The sequence below is a fragment of the Curcuma longa genome, chromosome 3 (assembly GCF_044706935.1).
Source record: "Curcuma longa cultivar G26 ecotype Majalengka, Jawa Barat chromosome 3, ITB_CL_G26_1.1, whole genome shotgun sequence".
NCBI lineage: Eukaryota > Viridiplantae > Streptophyta > Magnoliopsida > Zingiberales > Zingiberaceae > Curcuma > Curcuma longa.
This window is the reverse complement of record NC_133863.1, coordinates 5558058-5577596: the sequence shown is the minus strand read 5'-3', so window position 1 is coordinate 5577596 and position 19539 is coordinate 5558058. Positions and strand designations below refer to the sequence as shown.

The 19539-nt window shown below is 35.9% G+C and overlaps 2 protein-coding genes across 4 annotated transcripts; both read left to right on the top strand.

Moving 5' to 3' along the window:
• Positions 1 to 354: 354 nt before the first annotated feature.
• On the top strand, positions 355 to 13611 carry LOC141825624 (golgin candidate 4-like). Of its 2 annotated transcripts, XM_074713007.1 has the most exons (16): positions 376 to 677; positions 2883 to 2981; positions 3273 to 3395; positions 4570 to 4767; positions 5574 to 5709; positions 5799 to 5863; positions 6139 to 6309; positions 6444 to 6518; positions 7376 to 7495; positions 8782 to 9078; positions 9210 to 9275; positions 10351 to 10553; positions 12441 to 12495; positions 12574 to 12759; positions 13021 to 13390; positions 13460 to 13611. In XM_074713007.1, the coding sequence occupies exons 1-15, from the start codon at positions 462 to 464 to the stop codon at positions 13366 to 13368; spliced, it is 2358 nt and encodes a 785-aa protein (XP_074569108.1). In that variant the 5' UTR covers positions 376 to 461; the 3' UTR covers positions 13369 to 13390; positions 13460 to 13611. The 2 variants fall into 2 exon arrangements, with proteins under 2 accessions (XP_074569109.1, XP_074569108.1); XM_074713008.1 differs by having other exon boundaries at positions 355 to 677; positions 13021 to 13611.
• A 485-nt stretch (positions 13612 to 14096) lies between these two features.
• On the top strand, positions 14097 to 18119 carry LOC141824051 (serine/threonine-protein kinase STY8-like). Of its 2 annotated transcripts, none has more exons than XM_074711282.1 (4): positions 14097 to 14272; positions 14347 to 15436; positions 16490 to 16945; positions 17485 to 18119. In XM_074711282.1, the coding sequence occupies exons 2-4, from the start codon at positions 14453 to 14455 to the stop codon at positions 17758 to 17760; spliced, it is 1716 nt and encodes a 571-aa protein (XP_074567383.1). In that variant the 5' UTR covers positions 14097 to 14272; positions 14347 to 14452; the 3' UTR covers positions 17761 to 18119. The 2 variants fall into 2 exon arrangements, with proteins under 2 accessions (XP_074567383.1, XP_074567384.1); XM_074711283.1 differs by having other exon boundaries at positions 14131 to 14209.
• Positions 18120 to 19539: the final 1420 nt, after the last annotated feature.

The following is a 19539-nucleotide window of genomic DNA, read 5'->3' as shown; positions in this document are numbered from 1 at the left end:
ATTATTATTTTTTCAAAATTGAACGACTTAGCAATTCAGCTAAGATTTAAAGGACATTTAGGGGTTTTCACATGCGGTTGAAACACACTTTAGAGGGAAATATATCCTCTTTAACATTTTATATTTGTTATAATATTTTGCATAGTTAGAAATAAAATCGAGCCAAATTTAGTTTTCAACTTTTTGCTAATTTATTTGCTGAAGAAACTTATCATTTAATTGTCATGGATTAAATACAAGTCCCTTTTGTGAATTTTCCCAACATAAAAGGGCTATTTAAAAAGAAAAAAAAGAAGGAAATAACTTTCGCGAGAATTGCAATCGAAGCTAATTACCGCTTCCTTCTCTCCCCTTCATTTCCACCGTCGTCAGATCTGCCTTTCGATCGCCTCTCACTTGCAAACCCTCCTTCCCTCCCTAGTCCGGCGGTGAGCGCCTTCGGATCCAGGAAGCGCAGGACCATGCGGAGTTCAATCGCCACCTACAGGGAGAGCCTCTCACGTCTCGCCAACGAGGTATTGGATACCGCCGATGATCTCGAGACCCCTCGTTCCCGGGGCGGGGAAGCCGCGGATTATCCTTCCTCCGGACGTCGGTTTTCTCGGAGATTGTCCGGGATTTCTCCGCCTGCCAGGTCTCCCGTCGCTAACGGTGTTGATTCCGGACACCACGATGAGGTATGCCCAAATTCTTGAAGCCACGAAATCTTGCTTCTTCAGTGAAAATTTGCTTGCACTTCATTCTTGGGAGTTTTGGGAGTTGGGGGAAAGAGTCAAACTCTAAACTTTTACGGACAATGATCCTGATAATTTGGGATGTTAACTGAAATCAAGAACTTGATGGATTCTTCTGAATTATAGATCAATTGCTGTATGCGAGAAGTAAGTAATTGAAAGGATAATGTCAGTCTATATGGACCTACTCCGCGACCCTTGCCTCCTCACAACTTACGCCTGAAAAATTAGGAATTTCTTGTTGTTAGATTCCTCTAAAAGAAACTTTATTTGAATTGTGGGTTTGGTGGTATTCTTCAAGGCATAAATTATGTCACTGAAATTCCGTCCTGAGTACTAGACTAGAGTGAGCTGGGCATTTAAAGCAAAATCAAGATGATGCCAGTGATCAACTTTTTGTGGTCACTTTGATGTTGTTGCCCATCTTTTGTTTACACTTTTCCCTTTTTAAAGCATTTAGCCCAGTGAAACTTGAGGATTTTTAAGCATGTTCTCAGGACTTTGATAAATAACCAATGGATACTTGTACTACTAAGGGTCTGTTTGTTGACACAAAATATTTTTTCAGGATTTTTTTTTTGAGCTTTCAATATTTGGTATGAGGTAAAATCTTGGTCAACAAAAAACTATGAGAGAAATATGACTTTCGAGCAGAAAGTTATTTTCCACCTGCCTATCTGTGTATCCACCCTCAATAGTGAGTCTCCTCTACCCCTTCCATTGTTTGCTCTTGTATGCAAGCCGTCTACTCTCATCCACAAGCCTCTATAGTCATTCCTCCGCTCTTGTGACCTCATCTACAAGACTCTTTCCTTCCCTTCGTCTTCCTTGGCAAGCCCCCTTCTTCTGCCCCTGTCGCTAGTCCCTTAGCTTTGTGCCCTCATCGCCAAACTCTTCCTTGGCCCTCTGTTCTTGTTGGTGAGCCCAATTCACCCTCTTCAGAGGAGAGGGGAAATCTTTTCTCCCTCTTTCACCAATGAGAAAAAGTACACCTTTGTTAAAATTTGTATTAAAAATATTCCCTGAAAAATATCTTAAATGGAAAAAACATTTTACATGGGAGAAGCAAAACAAGTTTGTGAGGATCACTATATGTTCTTTCCCTATATTAGACTTGTAGGATATGTTGATGTTGAAAGTGCTTGGGTGCTTGGCTTTTTCATTGTTTGAGGCAAGGATTTAATTATCACCCAAAACAGGCTTTTTGAATCTTTTTGATCCTTTGTGCCAATATCTACCTCAGAACAATGACACTTAGTATGCCATTGGGGAGTCACGTCTAGGAGTGATTAGTGAGTGAGCACGACAAGCAGAAAGCAATAAGTAGGTCTATGTGTGAGGATTGATGGGTGGGAAAATGAGCAATAAGTAGGGCCAATGAACATCAAGGAAAGTCCATTTGTAAGAAAGGGCATCAAGAAGGGTTGGCGAAAATATAGACGTTCTACTTCACCTTCCTCTTGGTTGATGGTAATTTACACCTCATATTCAAACATGATTTATCAACCGACAATGAAGCCCTATCATTCTGCTCAACCATCAAAACTAGCACCATAACCAATATTTACGCCTTGGCCTAAGCCCAATTTGCTTCTCTTAGCACTTTTCAAATTGAAGCAAGGAACAACATTCAATTATATACATTTAAGCTTTATTTCCTTCATGTAGGAATATAAGTGTCTTACATATAGATATCCTTGGAAATGTGTGAATCAGTGATTTCTAGTTTCAAATAATTCATGAAAGAAAGTATCTTTCGTAAATTATATGTATAATAAGTGTGAAAAATCCATAATAAACTCTTTTTGTTGATTTAGAATTTCTTGTCTGAATCCTTTTATTTCAAGTAATTTATTGGTTAGCGCACATATAAGTTTGTGAGGTTTATATTTTATGTCCTTATAGCACATACTTGAAATGTTTTTTTTTTTGTGAATGCTTTAAAGATTGTATTATACATTGGGACATATTAAACTCATAAATCAATAATCTTTTAACAAGTTTGATATGAGCGCTGTAGAATAAGTATAATGTTACACAAACTTTTTTTTTTTTTTTGGTGTGAATGCTGTATCGGCTACTGACATTTTATGTAAATATGCATGCACAACTTGGATTATTTCTTGTTCTCCATCTGTTCAAATTCAGATAGCCAAATACAAAGCTGATATCCTGAAGCTGCAATCGTCTGAGGCTGAGATTAGAGCCCTTTCAGTGAATTATGCTGCTATGCTGAAGGAGAAAGAGGTAGTTTGATTCCACACCTTTCTTCTCTTATGATTATGTTTGTAATGTAGGTGCTTCATATGACAACGTTCATTTGTTTATAGTTTTCTTTGGGATTGTTATACTATTATTTGTCATGCCTTATTTCAAGTGGTGAAAGTTTTGTTTGGCAGATTACTAGCCAGTCTGGTAACAAGATAGTATAAACAATCTATTCAATTGTTTTTTCCTATATACTAAGGAGTATTCCAAACAAATAGACAGAATGAGCTGTTATCTTCCTATGTCTTATATTATTTATCATTCTGACAGGATCAACTTTCTAAACTTCGTGATGAAAATGGTTCTCTAAAGAAAAGCTTGGAAGCTTCCATAATACATCCTTCAAGTGATGAGAGCCATACAGCGTTATCAAATGCTTCTAATCTTCTCAAGGTAACTTTTAGTGTCAATGTTTATGAGACTTGGAGAGATTTGCCTCATGGTTTTTAGTAAGTGATGCAATCAATTTTGACTCAGTTTTGAGGTTTGGATTTGCTGCCGCATCATCAAGCATTCAATCTTTGAATGTTATTGGCAATTATTTGGTCAAATATTTCATGCTTTGTATGACTATGTTTTACACGAACATAAGACTCTCTGAATGAGTGGTATACATATCATCAGTTATATTTGACATGGTGGAGAGTGACAAATTGCTATCTGAGACCTATATGGAATTAGCCGCATGGCGGCATGGGATCATAGTATGAGTTTCGACTTGCTCATCTTGGGACGTAACATACCCAATGCATTTTAATATCTGGTAATGATGTGACATTAGAATAGCCAGCACTTCGAACATGCAAGCCACAATGCTACCTACTTCACATCGTTGATTTTTTTGTCTAACAGATATCTAGTATGTACAACCTTAGAGATGATTAGCAACCTTCTCTAATATTTTTTCTTGTTTAGTAAAAGTGTGTGACTGGCATGTGTTTGAAGTATATTGCACTTGATCTTGCCACTTTAGTTCGTTTATATATTGTGACATGTTGCTTGAGTCAATCCCTACTTAGATGAGGTTTTTAAACTGACTTTTGGACGCAAAAGATGATATAATGATATAGGTAAGCTTGCCACTAATGTCATTTATGCACTGTGGTTTGAGGTTAATCTACCTTTTGGGGGGAAAAAAGATGGAATGGTTATTGGTCTCTTTGCCATCTATAATTACCTTAGCAGTGTGTTTCTCAGCTTTTCTTGGATCATCATGCTTCCAGTACCTCAAAGAATAATGAAATACTGAAATTATACAGTTTGTTCTATGCTGTTATTCTTGTTATATATTAACTTATGGTAATATTTAATAAGTTATCTTAAAAGATCATTCTTTCCCCTGTTTCCTGGATGAAACTTTAGCAGGCAATTCTTTTATTAGTTGTTCCAAGCATGGTAGGCTTGTTTTTGCCCTCTGAATATTGTTTCTTGTAGCAGTGGCTCTGGTTCTCCTTCCACTTGTCTTGAAGAGGCTCACTATTGTTCTCACATCATTAGTGAACATAACAATGTGCCCTGTATTCCCCATAGTTTAAGAATTTTTATTCATACGTCTTAAAATTTTCAGCGAAATGCTGAACAATCAAGCAGCAGATTGCAAAAGTATCTTCCCCAAGAGAATTCACATTTGGTGGGAAATCATTCACAAAAGCTTACTGTCACTAAGCAGGATGGATTTCGCAATGGAGATATACAAACTTATGACCTTAATGGCCTACCACAAAATGTGGATCTAAGGCATGCAGATTCACATGGAAATGGAAAGGTAGTTGTAACTGCTGCTATTTATTTGTCATGGATAATTACAAAAAATGTCATTTTGTTTACTGCTTTTAACAAATTGCATTCCCACCTTTCGATTTAACAAATCTATCCTAACTTATTATCACTCCATCCAGTTTGTCATCCCATTATGATTACATATTGACATAGCTTCCAAATATTCAATTACACTTAAGTTTAGGATAGTTTTCCTTTTCATTTGATTTAAATATTGTCTTCTATATTCCATGTCATAGTTAGTTAAAGATAAGCAATATACTATTAAAATCAATTTTTTAAAAGAAAACATATTAAACCTAAGCGCTATTAAATTTCTAGCTACTGTGTTCGATAAAGTTTATCATATTTTTTGATATTATGTCAATATTTAGTAGTAAATAAATGTTAGAGGTTTAGGGTTAGGATTGATTTGTTAAAATCGGAAGATGGGAATAGATTTATTTAAAGAGGTAAAAGTAAAAATATTTTTGAAGTTAACTCTCCTCATTTATAGACATTATTAGGATCTTTTTTGTGCCAAAACATAATTTTTATCATTCTCAAATAAGTCAGTTATCTTTACAATCTAGAAGGGAGTCTTAGCGCAACAGTAAAGTTGTTGTCATGTGACCTAGAGGTCACTGGTTTGAGTCTTGAAAACAGCCTCTTGCAAAACAGGGTAGATTGTGTACAATAGGCCCTTCCTTGGAACTCTGCATTGACGGGATTTTCGTACATCGGGCTGCCCTTTTTTTGTATCATTCTGTCATCATACCACTAATCATGTGTGACTCTGGGATTGCTATGTAGGAATATCTAGATTTACTTCAAGAAAATGAATCTCTGGCAACATCAAAGTCCAGTCTTGAGGCTGATATTGAACAACTTAAGACAAAACTCAAAAGTGAGCAAGAAAATGAAGCAATTTTAAGACACGAACTGCAAAGTATGTCTTTTGTTTTCATTACTCTATTATATTAATTAGCTGACTACATAGTTCTGATCTAATGTTGAGTTATATTTAACGCTTTACAGAGGAATGTCAGCTGAAGCAGGATTATCTGAGAGAACTCAATGATCTTAAGAAGGATAAGGAGATGGTGAGTGTTTGTTGTATGTTTGTTTGTGCTCCAGTCATATTTCACATATATGCGAAACCAGTTTTTTTTATGAATAGAGATGCATTACACTAGCACTCTTTCTGTTAAATAGTTAGCAAAGTATTTACCTTCTATTATCTAAGTGTAAATGTAGGAGGAATATAATTCACCAAGTACATATTTATTGGTTGAGTACCGTACTCAGGCAGTCTACTTTTCTTCCTAGAACATATTTATTTTGCATTATGCATGACATGCTATCTTTTTAACTTCAGAATTCTGTTGAGTTGACGGATTTGCGTATGAAGGTGGATGAAAAATTATCAGAATTAAGACAATTGGAGGATGCACTTAAACAGCGAGACATGATTCAGGAATCTAATGCTTCTATTGAAAGTGTGAAATACATGATTAACAAATTAGAGGAGGAGAATGCTAAACTCAAGGTTGGTGTCTGCATATGTAAACCCAACTATATAAATATACTCCTTTGCATTGGACTTGTAACTGTGTTTGATTTTAGTAAGTTGTCCTGAGAGTTTTTTACAATGGAAATTTCTAACTTAAGCTATTTCTATAGGTGGAGAAGGATGAACTTGAGAAGAATTTGAAACTTTATATGAAAGCTTCAACTGAGAAAATTGATTCTACAGAGGTATTGGTTGCTTTTATGGTTTCATGAAAAATGTGAGGAGCAAAACTAGTTTCTGCTTATGTACGTTTGTCAAATCCTACTTTAATGGCATGGCCATGTATATGTTCAAATCCCACTGTTCACCTTCCATACTTGAATGAATAAGATCCTATTGCTGTTACTACCTTTGAACTTTAATATGCATTATCATAGTCTGCATAGTCTCACATTGTAGTGATAAGTTTTCCTCTCATTCCTGCTTAAATCCTTTGGTAAACATTTTCATCTGCTACTAGGACTTTGTCTGAAAACTAGTCTAATTCCTGACTGCCATTAACTTAGTTCTTTGCTGTTACTGTATTTATATTAGTATAGTTGCTTCAAATTTTGCTTCCTCTATTGACGTGTCTCCAGTTTTGATTCCTGTTATATTTTCCTTTGGCTGATTTTTGGTTCTGGATGACCATGCTTCTGTGTCAGAGAATCCTCCATAATATGATATTTGATGATTTTGATATTTCCCCCCTTTTATGTATCGGAATTTCCATAAGACTATTTTACAGTTAAAGTGAGCCTCCATCTTCCACAGTGTGATATTCTACAATAATAACTTGTATCCTTGTACTTTTGTGTCTTCAGCTCCTCTGAATCTCCTCATACCTATCCACATTGAGACACTAATTTACAAGTTGTTTCTTATATCATATATGTTGGCTATACTGTACTCTACTAATGCACATTTCAAACAGGGTTAAAGAATGTGATTATTTGTAAGTGTTTTACATATGTTGGCTAACATGTACTCTAGTGCACATTTATTTCGGACATGGTTAAGGAATGCAATTATTTATTAGTGTTTTACTAATTACAAATTGAAGGATGTTGAGAAGATGAGTCTTTCATTAAGGAAGTTGGAGGAACAACTCAAAGATGCCAACAAAGAACGAGACAAAGCATTACAGGAGTCAGCCCGACTAAAGCAACACTTACTTGAGAAGGTAATTCTTTTCTACTTTGCGTTTCTTAAAGCATCTTTCTATAATCAATTCACACTAATGAAAAGTTATCTTCTTAATTTTGTTTACTCTTAATATCATCAACTACATTTTTATCAATATCTTGACTTGCAAAGTCACCTCACCATGACTTGGAAAAGCAATTTTGAAAAAGTTTTGCGTCTATATAATTTCAAGTTAAGCCAGATTTTCTGGTTGTAGACTTTCCAAGTCATAAGAATGACAATGTACTGGACCAGTTCTTGAATTGTAGTGGTTCAGTTTTGGAATTAGTTAGGCATGCATGTACTTGAACAGACCATTATATATGGTAGTTAAGATTCTCATTCTTTGTTCACACTTGGCTTTAATTAAGTATAATTTGGCATGCCTACTTGATTTTATAAAAGAACACCTACTCATAAGAGGGTTCTAACTCATGGAATTGATCCATCTTAAAGTTATCCAAATAAAAAGTCCCCATTGTTTTAATCAAGTGCATGAGTAACTTGAGCAGATACTGTCTGAACACAAATCCCAAAACTTGGCGGTTAAAAATAAATAATAGGCAGAGAGGAGTCATATATGGTCACCTAGAAAAGGAAAAGGTTTTAAAACATTGAAGCCAGTGTAAGCTTAAAATAAGGTCTGTATTAAAAAAGAGCATTCATCTATTGTCAATATCGGAGTGTTAATGCTATTTCATGTATTTGGTAGTGAAAAATTTACCTTTTTTTTTCTGTTTTCAGTTTCTCATTTACCAGAAAAAAGGAACGTGAATATTGAAAAAAATGGGAAAAAACATTTATCATCAAAATATTGACATCATTGTATAATATTTATTTTTGCATACAAGATGCTTAATTTTCTCCAAAATTAAGGGAAAAAATCAGAAAAAGAAACAAAACAACCACCGTGTTATGACTATCTTGGGAAGATCTGGAGATAAATTTTTCCTTCGCCACTTACCTTTGCAAGCAGAACACAATTGATGAGGTCTAGTGGTCTACTCTTCTAGTTCCTGATCTGAAAGGGAAAAAAAAATGCTGCATGAAAGCATTTTTCCTAAATTTATGTGATTGCTGCAGTAGGGCTTGTGCTGGAATTTAAAAATGACCTTGATATTCTATGTTATGGCAGAATGACTTTCTCCCCCATTTTAGTGCTTCATTCAATCTTAATATCCAGGAGATAGACTACTAACTAAATAATGCAATATGGTGCTTCAGCCTTCATGAATTGAGGGCATTTATAAATTGATATATTTCAGTTGACATGTAAATATCTAGGAACTTGAAGATTCAGACAAGATGGACGAGGACAGTAAAATGATTGAAGACCTTCAAGCAAATTGTGAACAACTAAAAGCTCGTGTACTGCAATTGGAGAAGACTCTGAAGCAGGAAATAGTGAAGAAGGAAGAGTTCAGGAAACTGAAAAATGATGAACTTTATAAGTTAAATGAAGTAATTGATGATCTAAAGCAAAAACTTGCAAACTGTTTGAGCATAATCGACTCTAAAAATGTTGAGTTGCTAAATCTTCAGACTGCCCTTGGTCAGTACTATGCCGAAAGTGAAGCAAAGGTGAGATCCTTTTGTCTTTGTTCATGCTTTGAGAACTTAGTATATAATATAACATCATTATGTAGATTATGTTGTTTTGGCAAAATTGATTGTCCACTGAATAATATATTTTTGACATTTATCCACAATAGGAACGTTTAGGAAGAGATCTGTTCATTGCTAGAGAAGAAGGTGCTAAGCTTTCTGAATTGTTGAAGGTATTCTTGAAAATTTAAATATGTATATCTTTCTGATTCCTACACAACCAGTTCCATTATATTACCTTTATAATTTTTGTTGTTGCACAATTGTCTATTTCTCTACTGCTGATGCAGCTATGTGCTCAAAACTTTTGCTGAATATGGCTTTCTGGGTTTGGTGCCACTGGTGGTGAGTTGTTTGTTAACCTAATAGTAGTCATGGATGGCCACACTAGTATTGGGTGACTGAAGTTAGATTTAGAATCTGTTGCTTTGATGTTGTTTTTTATATGGCAGATCAACAGATTTAACTATGTAATGAATAATCCTTTAGAAAACATGAAAATGCACTAGTCTCATTTATTAGATACTTAATTGAGGGGCCGTGCCAAATTTTTTAGACTCCCGTGAACTAAATGGTTTACATTAATTTGGATATTGTTGGTAATTATGTAGTCCTGGCAACTAGTTTGAATTGGTTTGCACATATTCCTAGTAACACACGAAGGCCCCATAGCATGAGAAATACATTTTGTATTTATTGCTTGGTCTGACCACCATATTCCATGAAAATTCCTGCATTCTGTTAAAAAGCTATTTGATGAATGATAAGACCGGATATGTGCCCATGTTCGCATACATGTTGCTTCACTGCATCATATATGTCTGCAGATGCCTATGTAGCCATTTGTTCTGAAGCCTTGATTTCCTTTTTTATCATCTTTATAATTGATGTATACTTCACCCTATTACTAGAATAAAATTCTTTGATAGGCTACTCTAATGGCTGCATAAATTATCTGTGTGAGAAATATTAGAATACTTAGGGATGAGATGATGGTTGACTATCACTCATAACCGGATTGAGGTACTCTAAAAGACCCAACCAAGTATTACCCAGTATTTTCTAATTGCAGATGACATTTTATGCTATTATAATTTATAAACTTCCAGTTGGATGCCATGTGGATGAGTATAATATATGTTTTCCTTTTTACTGAGGAAAGTGGGTTGCCCCAACTAAGGCAAATCATGTGTTGCTTTGCTATTTTTTTCTTCACTAAATTTTTGGGGCAATTTTCTGGTCTTGTAGGTTGCAAATCAGGAGCTACTGATATCGAAAAGAGAAAAAGAAGAGATAGGCACTAAACTCACACAAACAGAGACAATGTTATTAGAAGGAAAACGTTTCATACAAAAGCTTGAGGAGGACAATGCAAAGTTACGGCGTGCTCTTGAGAAAAGCATGACAACACTAAACAGGATGTCATTGGATTCAGATAACTATGTTGACAGGTTACTTTATGTTCTTTCTTTTCCTTGCCTTTTTAAAATTTATTCGTTGATTCTGTGTTTGGATGCTAGGCATGTGGTCAAGTGATCAAGTTGATATTTGCAATGAGTTTAGACTAGTTTGAAAAATAAGAATGTTAAGAGTTGAGTTCTTTTTACTTCTTTGTTGATGACTACCACATAAACAACCCTTCAGCCATTTTATTTTGAGATTCAATATAATTTAAGAATATAATTTAAGAATCGGAAGCTATTGGCTTTTGCTTGTGCAATATTTGAATTCTCTCATGTTCCTACATTTTCATAGGAAAATCTCTCACCTATCAGCTAAGAATTATTTAATTTGTAGAATTTATGAACAATCACTGGTAATATTTAAATTACAGGCCATTTTTTTATTTGAGTTCATCTCTAATCACTTTGGTAATACCTGGCTAACTATGTTTTTCACTTACATACTTAAGCAGATGATCACATAGTTTACTGATAAATACAATGAGTTGTATGTAGTTCGTGGAGCTGGAAAGGGAAAAATTCCATCAACAGTGTCTAATCTGCATATGCTTTTGTGTGTAGCCTTGGAACTCTGAATTTGCTAAAATTTGTTGAATAAAATGATGGGTCTTAAGGGATGTTTTGACACTTGTGAATTTATCATAATTCCCTAGGACACCGTGGTAACAATAGGATTCTTTCTTAGTTACTTGTCATATGCTATGCGTAACCTTTTTATGCGGACATCATGAAATTTCTGTAAACCTCATAATTATTGGTGAAAAAAATCCTAGGTCTAAAGGGAAATTTTGATACTTGTGAATTTATTCTTAATTCCATAGAATACCTTGGTAACATTAGATTCATGCCATTTTATTTATTTATTTATTTATTTTTTGCTTATAAGTTTTTTAGCTGATCTCATCTAGTGGGATAAGGCTTGGTTGTTGTTGTTGCTCACAAGCTTTTTGAGCATTTTCAAAACAAAGCAACTTCAAACCTAATTTTTATCTGCATCAATTAGTACGTTCTGTCTGGAAACGGGATTGGCATATGGATCAACAGCTAAACTATGTATCATCTGCCTATGACTTTACTTACCAGTGACCATTTTTATCAGCAAGTATATGAGTGTGGTAACCCTTGCAAATGAATTTTCTCATCCCAGGATGCTAAGGACACTATTGAGCCGCTATATGCAATTTCTTTCCCAGGAAATACTGAAAGCAATTCTGTCTGAGGCAATAAGACAGACAATAATGTCATGCACGTTTTCATGTAGATTCAGATGGATCAGATTCCATGATTATGCATCTGCAGTGAAATATACACTCGAATGTTAAGTCTTCACAATCCAAATAGTCAAATTCCCTAGCTATGCCAGAACTTTTTATGAAAAGGAATATTCCATCTTTCCTCCCAGTTTGAACCTAATAACAATAATTCATAGTAACAGCTTATTTACCCGGCAAAGGAATTAAGAATCTATAAAATTTTTAACCTAACTTCTATCCATTAAAACCTGCTTGTCAACATTTACACCTGAATATTTAGATTAGCTGGTTTTGCTAGTGAGGCTTCAAAGTGGATGCATATTAGAATGGTTTATTTGAACTAGGGTATAAGTTCGGAGGTTAAGTTTCATTGGCTGGAAGATACAATCAGTATAGATTAAACGTGTCAAATAAATTTCTTCAAATGCTTTTAGTTTTTACTGCTTGTATTCCCCTTCACTAACTCCCATGCTTGAGAAAGCTAGAGATGTACAGTGATTGTTCTTAGATGTGACCTTCTCAATTGAATGCCCTCAAATTTGTCTAAACAACAATTTTCTTTGGCCTGTTCTATTGCAACTTCTACTATATGCAACTTGTTTAATGTTTCTTTTGATGGCAGGCGAATAGTTATCAAATTACTAGTGACATACTTCCAGAGGAACCACAGCAAAGAGGTAAATTCACTTGTCGCAGGAAACACTTGTGGAACACAATTTAGTAGACTAAATATTCAGGAAATCTGTCAATTCTAGGTTCTGGACCTTATGGTACGTATGTTGGGTTTCTCTGAGGAAGATAAACAGAGGATAGGCATAGCTCAACATGCTGCTGGAAAAGGTGTGGTCAGGGGTGTATTAGGTCTACCTGGTCGATTAGTTGGAGGCATTATGAGAGGAAGCTCACCTGAAACCTCATCACAGGTTGCTTCAGATAATCAGGTTCAACTGTCTCTTTTACCTTATTTTTCTATCCTTTCCCTATTCTTGAATCTTCACATAGTCCGCAATGAATTAGCTTGATCAGTTTTAAATTGTGCGATAATACAATGTGAAATTGTCAACCTCATAAACTGAACTGACACATCTCTATCTTGAGGGAGTTGCTTGACATGTGTGCCTTAGTTAATCAATCCTCTTTAACATCCTTCGTTTTATGTTTTTGAAATGGATGTTCGTAACATTCTTTGTTATGTTTCGCAGTCGTTCACTGATTTATGGGTCGATTTTCTTCTCAAAGAAACTGAAGAAAGAGAGAAGAGGGAATCGTCTGAGCTGTCCAGATTGTCAAGTCCTCAAGACATGAGCACATCAAGTTCAGCAATGCCATCATCTGTTCCAGAATATGCAACAAAATTCCAGAGTGTGACTAGTGTTTCTGGCTCGCCCAGTGGACAATTTCCAGCGAGCCGGACCTCTTCTACGCTTCCTTCAAAAATAACTCAGAAAATTAACCATTTGGATGCTGAATTCGCTACAGTTCCTCTTACATCCGCGGTGCATCCTTCCCAAAGTAGTGTTAGCCACTCGAGACCGCCGCCAAGATATTGACGTTGATGCTTGGTTAGCGGAGGTATGAGAAATTCATGTGAATGCAATTATTCCTAGTTTGTTCATTAAGTTATTGTTTTGTTGATGCAAGGAAAATATTCTTTTAGTCGCGTTGTCAAATATCCAAGTGAGGGAAAACGAGAGGGGTAACAAACGAATCCGAGGACTGCTACCTATTTGTTGTACAAATATCACAGAATTAAAGACAAAATCTGTCTATATTGTTTATCTTCCTTTATAACATGTCGCCTTGTGCATCATGCCAATCTGAGGGAGAGGCATTATCGCACAAGCCTTCCTCCTCTTGAGATTCTTGTTCGTCAGTCAAGAGCTGCCTTCTTGTAGTTATATATTTTATTAAATATATATAATAAAAATATGTTGACAAAATATATACTTGATCGAAATAGAGACGTATTGTTTTTTTCCAGATAAATATGCGCTGTACTTTTATTATTTAATTTTTTATAAATATTAAATAAATAAGTATTATTATATAATCTCTATCCCTTTCCTTTCCTGTTTCTAATAAATATAATCTCATGTATCAGAACGGACGGATGGGATTTCATCAGAACGCTTCAACAGCACCGTTACCGTTAAGATGCTTCCATCGTGCTCGATTACTAAATCATTTAGAGTGGGGTCTAAGCTCCAATCGGACGCGCAAGAACAGGGACCCCACGACGAACCCACACTGGTCTTTGTTCTCCTACCCTTCCCACGAGACAAACGAGCGTATTGATTGAGCCGTCGCCTTCGTCTCTTTCTTCTTCGCCGTTCGTAGGGTACGACGTCCGGCGTACGAGGTCTCGCGCGTGGGTTTTCCTTCTGCACTTCGGTTGTGCAACACTCGTTTTCATAGCTTTTTATTCCTTTTTGTATGTATTAAGTAGTTTCGAAGGTTCGATCGTTTGTTCGTCCTTTCTGGGATTCTCGAGTTGTTTTGGTCGATAATTAATTGGTCGATTGTGATAGGGTTGGCAGTGCGGCGCTTGGATCTGGGGATGGCGGGATCGATTTTGGAGGCGTTTTGGGAGATCAGAAGGTTTTAAAATCTGATCTTGGCATCGGATCTGGAGAAATGGAGGAGGAGCACTTTTCTTGGGTGCTGAGATCGAAGTTTGCGCACGCCACGCACCACGCCCGTACGAGATCGGTCTCCGAACGGGAACTGCTGGCCGAGTTGTCCAAGGAGCCGGATGATGTTTCTAGTTTGCATTCTAATAGGTTTTCTCCCTGTGAGCCCCCATCGGGACTGAAGGGCTCGATCGAGGAATTGCAGACACAAAACTCCAGAAAGAGCTTGAATTTCCAATGTGGCGATCCATTGGAGGGAAAGAAGCTTAGCAGCCTCAGGGCCGATGGCTCTGATTTCTCTTTCTATCCTGGAGGATATCCGGCCTCGAAATCAGATGGGTTGATCTCTCCTGATGTCACTGGTTCGAGGTTTTCAATTTATGATCTAAAAACAGAAGGATTAAACTCTTCAAAAGTCTCTGCTTCTTCTATCAAGGGGGCATTGGATGCCAAACAAAATCACAAGCCAGATTCAAAACCCAAGGAAAGGTCGATATCACCTCTTCCCGCCACCAACCTCTCTAATGCCTTTGAGGAAGCTTGCTTGGTCAAGAAGAGATCTTCGACTCCGCCGTCTTCCAGGAAGAAGAGCGATAAAGTTCATGGGCACCACGAGGTTTCGTGGAGAAAAGCTTTGGAGAAGAGTCATCCTGAGCATTCATTTTCCTTCAAAGCCCCTGATAAGTCTGGAGCTCGGAAGGAATCTTCTTGGGTAAGCTGCTTTGATCATGGAGGAGGGAAGGTAGCTGCCTTGGAAATGACAGAAAAGTGGAATGTTGATCTTTGCGAGTTATATTGTGGGCTTAAGTTTGCTTCCGGTGCTCATAGCAAGTTGTACCATGGTATTTATATGGGCCAACCTGTTGCCATTAAAATTATTAGGCAACCTGATGATGACGATAATGAATTGTTTGCTGCTCGACTTGAGAAGCAGTTCACTAGGGAAGTTACCATGCTGTCACATCTCTACCATCGTAATGTGATAAAGGTGCTTTCCATAATTCTTAACTATTCATTTGTTTGTTACACCTATCATTGTCCATGAAATTAGTTATCATCAACCTGGTTATAGTTGCCACAGGTCATGAGTTTCACAAAATCTTTAAGTGGTTCCTGAATTTGCTTTGAGCAAGTTGGCTTTTCCCATACTTCAACTAAATTTTGTACCAGTGTATGTATATATTTGAAACTTCATGTCATTAGAAACAAAGACCTTAAAAATATTAGTTGGTTCATTGTAAAATCATTCACTTGAACAGTTTCATTGTCACTAATTGTGCCTGCATGATTTAGTCTGATGAACTTGTAATTCTCTAATATCTGATATCATGATGACATGCCTACACCTTTTCTTTTAAAGAAAAAAAAATCAAGCTGTCCAGTTGTCCTTTTTTATATTAAATGCTAAAATTATCTTGTCATTGCTGTTCTTGTTTTTCATCTCTTAGTTATGTGTAAGAGACTACCATGCTATATGATGAATCAAAATACCATAATGGTTGGAAAATTTTCTTTCTCCAGGATGATGCTATTATTTGGCATTTTGCATAACTAATTTCTGGCTGTATTAGCAACTAATTCTATGCCACGTTATGTCAAGTATCAAGTATAGCAACTAATTCTATGCCACATTATGTCAAGTATTAAGTATACTTGGTGCTTGTTTTTCCATAGTTTGCAAACTCTGATTATGGTATCCATTGGTTGAGTTGGATCAGGAATTTTGTATATATCAGCTATTATAGTTCAAGAGAAACCAATGCCTACAAGAGCCACAAAATGAAAAACTAGACTTTAATAATGATGAAATGTTGGTAAATATGCTAGGTACATAGCTCGTTTATACTAATCCATTTTTTAGATTACTAAGATCAATGTTAAAAAGACATACAAAAAATAGCTGGTCAGCATAAAACTTGTTTGAGTTTCTCCTATTTTACATGCCATCACTATATTGCTTGCTATCTTTTAAAGAGTCATGATATGGAATTTGACTAGGTGACACTACAATACAGTGTTAATATCTTGTGTTTTCTTGCAGCTCACGGGGGCATGTAAACAGCCACAGGCCTTTTGCATTATCACTGAGTATCTTCCTGGAGGCTCTTTAAGAGCATTTTTGCACAAACTTGAGCACAAACCTCTTGCTATTGAAAAACTAGTTTCAATTGCTTTGGAAATTGCACGAGGAATGGAGTATATTCATTCCCAAGGAGTTATTCACCGTGACTTGAAGCCTGAGAACATTCTTTTCGATCAAGATTTTTGCATAAAGATTGTTGATTTTGGAATTGCATGCGAGGAAGCATATTGTGATGCACTGACAGAGGATGATGGCACTTATCGTTGGATGGCACCTGAGATGATCAAACATAAGTCATATAGCCGGAAGGTTGATGTGTACAGCTTTGGATTGCTCTTATGGGAGATGGCAACAGGGAAAATTCCATATGAGGAAATGACACCAATCCAAGCGGCTTTTGCAGTGGTCGATAAGGTTTTTATTCCATAACCTATATTGGTTCTTAAATATATTGTATTTCAACTAGATTGATATAGAATAGGATTTAGTCGCTTATCTAGATAATTGGCAAACTTGTTGAGAAATATTTAATATTCCACTAGAAAATGTATTATTGTGAATATCAAATGTATGGAAACAATAACATTTAGTAATGCTAATGTATAAATGCCAAACTAATGAGCATGATTTAGCATACAATCTGTAGGTTTCTTATAGAACTTAAATAGTGTATATTTACAATAGTATAAAATTTATCACACATAATAGATGTTGAGTTATAAAATCTATTCAGTTATTTGGTCAAACGAAGTAAGTTATCAATGACTTGTAACCAAAGACAATATCCAAATACATTACAGTGAGCTAGAATTACAAGAAAGTTTGAACGCTAATCATGGTATCATTTCCTTGTAAGTTTTAGATCATAACAAGGTTCATTCTTCATTGTCGTAATTAATGATTTTTCTGAGAAAATGAAGGTATTTGATGCTACTCTGCTTATTTTTTTCTAGAACTTGCGGCCACCCATTCCTACCAATTGTCCTCCACCTCTGCAAGCTCTGATAGAGCAATGCTGGTCAATACTTCCAGAGAAGCGACCTGAATTTTGGCAAATTGTCAAGGTTCTGGAGCAGTTTGAGGCTGCTTTATCTCAAGATGGAACCCTAAATCAGCTTCTGAATTTGAGTTGCCAGGATCATAAGAAACGATTAATTCATTGGATGCAAAAGCTCAAAAGACACAAACACTCAGATGGCTCAACTTCGCCCTTGTCCAAACTCCTGTAACTCGAGTTCCTTTTGTGGATTATGGAGCATATCATCAATAGCCTGCTGACAGAGTAAGCCGAGAATGTTCTTGCATTTTCTTTTATAAATTAAAAAATACTGTGTCGTACAAGGAAGCTTTCATGCATTTTTGTGCATGGTGAAAAGTATTACATGATCATCATTAGATGTATTGTAGTACCAGCCACCTGGAGCATCATTCTTGTCAGGCTCATTTTTATTTCTTTCTTTTAATTTGTTTCTTCGATGGATGGAAAATTCCAGACGTCCCTTTATAGCTCAAAGTTAGAAGAATTCCATTTCAGCAAACTTGTAAGGCAGATGCTTTATAATATTATTAGATTGCTTTGATGATTTCAGCTTGTGGGGAAAAAAATCATTCAGCTGTTGAAAGTCATCAAGAGGGAAGAACCTTTCTTGAGTCATGATTGTAGAATTTCGCTAAATCGTGATACCTCATCATCAAAAGAAAAATCAACTAGTTATGATTTTTATCCTACTGGGTGTTAAAGATAGAAGCTGGGTTTAAGGGAATTAATTCTGCATAAACTGCGACTTGTTTTCTTGTGCACTTGTTATTTTAGATAATTTTAGGTTTGTGCTCCGATCTGACAAATTTGGAATTCTGTATATGTACTCCCACTTGAACTGTTTTTTTTTTTCAAAAATTATCATAGTTAATGTGCTATAAATTATGTTTTGCACAACTGAAAATTCTGCATCATTTTGATTAACAGTTTGCAGTGAATATAATTTAACTAATCATATGGCCTGTCCCGTACTAAAATTTTAAAATGACTTTAAATTTTTAAACTCTCTGTATGTAAATCTTTCCTATATTTTTTTTTACAGAACTGTAAAACAGACCTTTCTTCTATTATTAATTTCTAGATTTTCTTTTCTTATCTTTTAAATATTCTTGTTTCCAAAATAATCTTTGGATTTTCAAAGATGCCATAATAATTTATCACAATTATAGAAAATTATTAACAATTGTCTAATTGGATAATAAAGGAGTTAAATTTGAAAGACTATAAATTCTAAAGAAATGTTTCCTTAAAAGGTAAAAATAAAACAATATATATAGTATATATAGAAATGTTCAGTTATAGATAAAGTTGATGTGATTTATAGAAATTGAGGATCTAAATGATTCCATGGGTTGAAGCAGGCAGTACTGGAGCAAGTTGGGCAGACAAGAATGGACGTATCCAATTCACCTGGTCGAGCGATCGAGGGCAGACCAAAATGGGCTCGCCATGGTGGAGTAGTTGGTGGCGCTCCGGCCCCGCCAAGCACCCAGCCCTCGCCGCCGAATCCACGAGCGCCGAGGTACGCAGCTGCCGTGCCGGCGTACGTGCTACCGTCACGCTCGTGTCTGCCACATCGAATCACCAGATTCACCATGGGTAATGAAAAATAGCAATAATTTCAAGATTCTTAATTTCATCAAAGTGCCTGCAATGGTGGTGTGGGTCCATGTCTAATTAGTTTTTCTCCATGGGTAACTGAAAAATAGCGGCATAATTTCAAGATTCTTAATTTCATCAAAGTTTCCTTGTCTTTATTATGAAAGGGTGAGACAATCAATGAGATATTTTATACACTTATCAGGAATCTACTTCTAGATCTTATTACGATAATTCCCATACGGAACCAACTGAGCTGTGAGGCAGTGAGCCAGCCTTTCAACTTCCCATGAAAAATAGGTACATGTAATACTTAACAATGTAATTATAAATATAAAAAAAAAATAGAGGCAAGATTTTGGATTCACTC

Coding starts and splice junctions, on each gene's coding strand:
- LOC141824051 (XM_074711282.1), top strand. CDS start 14,453: ATGGAGGAGGAGCACTTTTCTTGGGTGCTGAGATCGAAGTTTGCGCAC. Junction 15,437..16,489: donor ACCATCGTAATGTGATAAAG/GTGCTTTCCATA, acceptor GTTTTCTTGCAG/CTCACGGGGGCATGTAAACA. Junction 16,946..17,484: donor CTTTTGCAGTGGTCGATAAG/GTTTTTATTCCA, acceptor ATTTTTTTCTAG/AACTTGCGGCCACCCATTCC.
- LOC141825624 (XM_074713008.1), top strand. CDS start 462: ATGCGGAGTTCAATCGCCACCTACAGGGAGAGCCTCTCACGTCTCGCC. Junction 2,982..3,272: donor CTATGCTGAAGGAGAAAGAG/GTAGTTTGATTC, acceptor TCATTCTGACAG/GATCAACTTTCTAAACTTCG. Junction 9,079..9,209: donor ATGCCGAAAGTGAAGCAAAG/GTGAGATCCTTT, acceptor TATCCACAATAG/GAACGTTTAGGAAGAGATCT.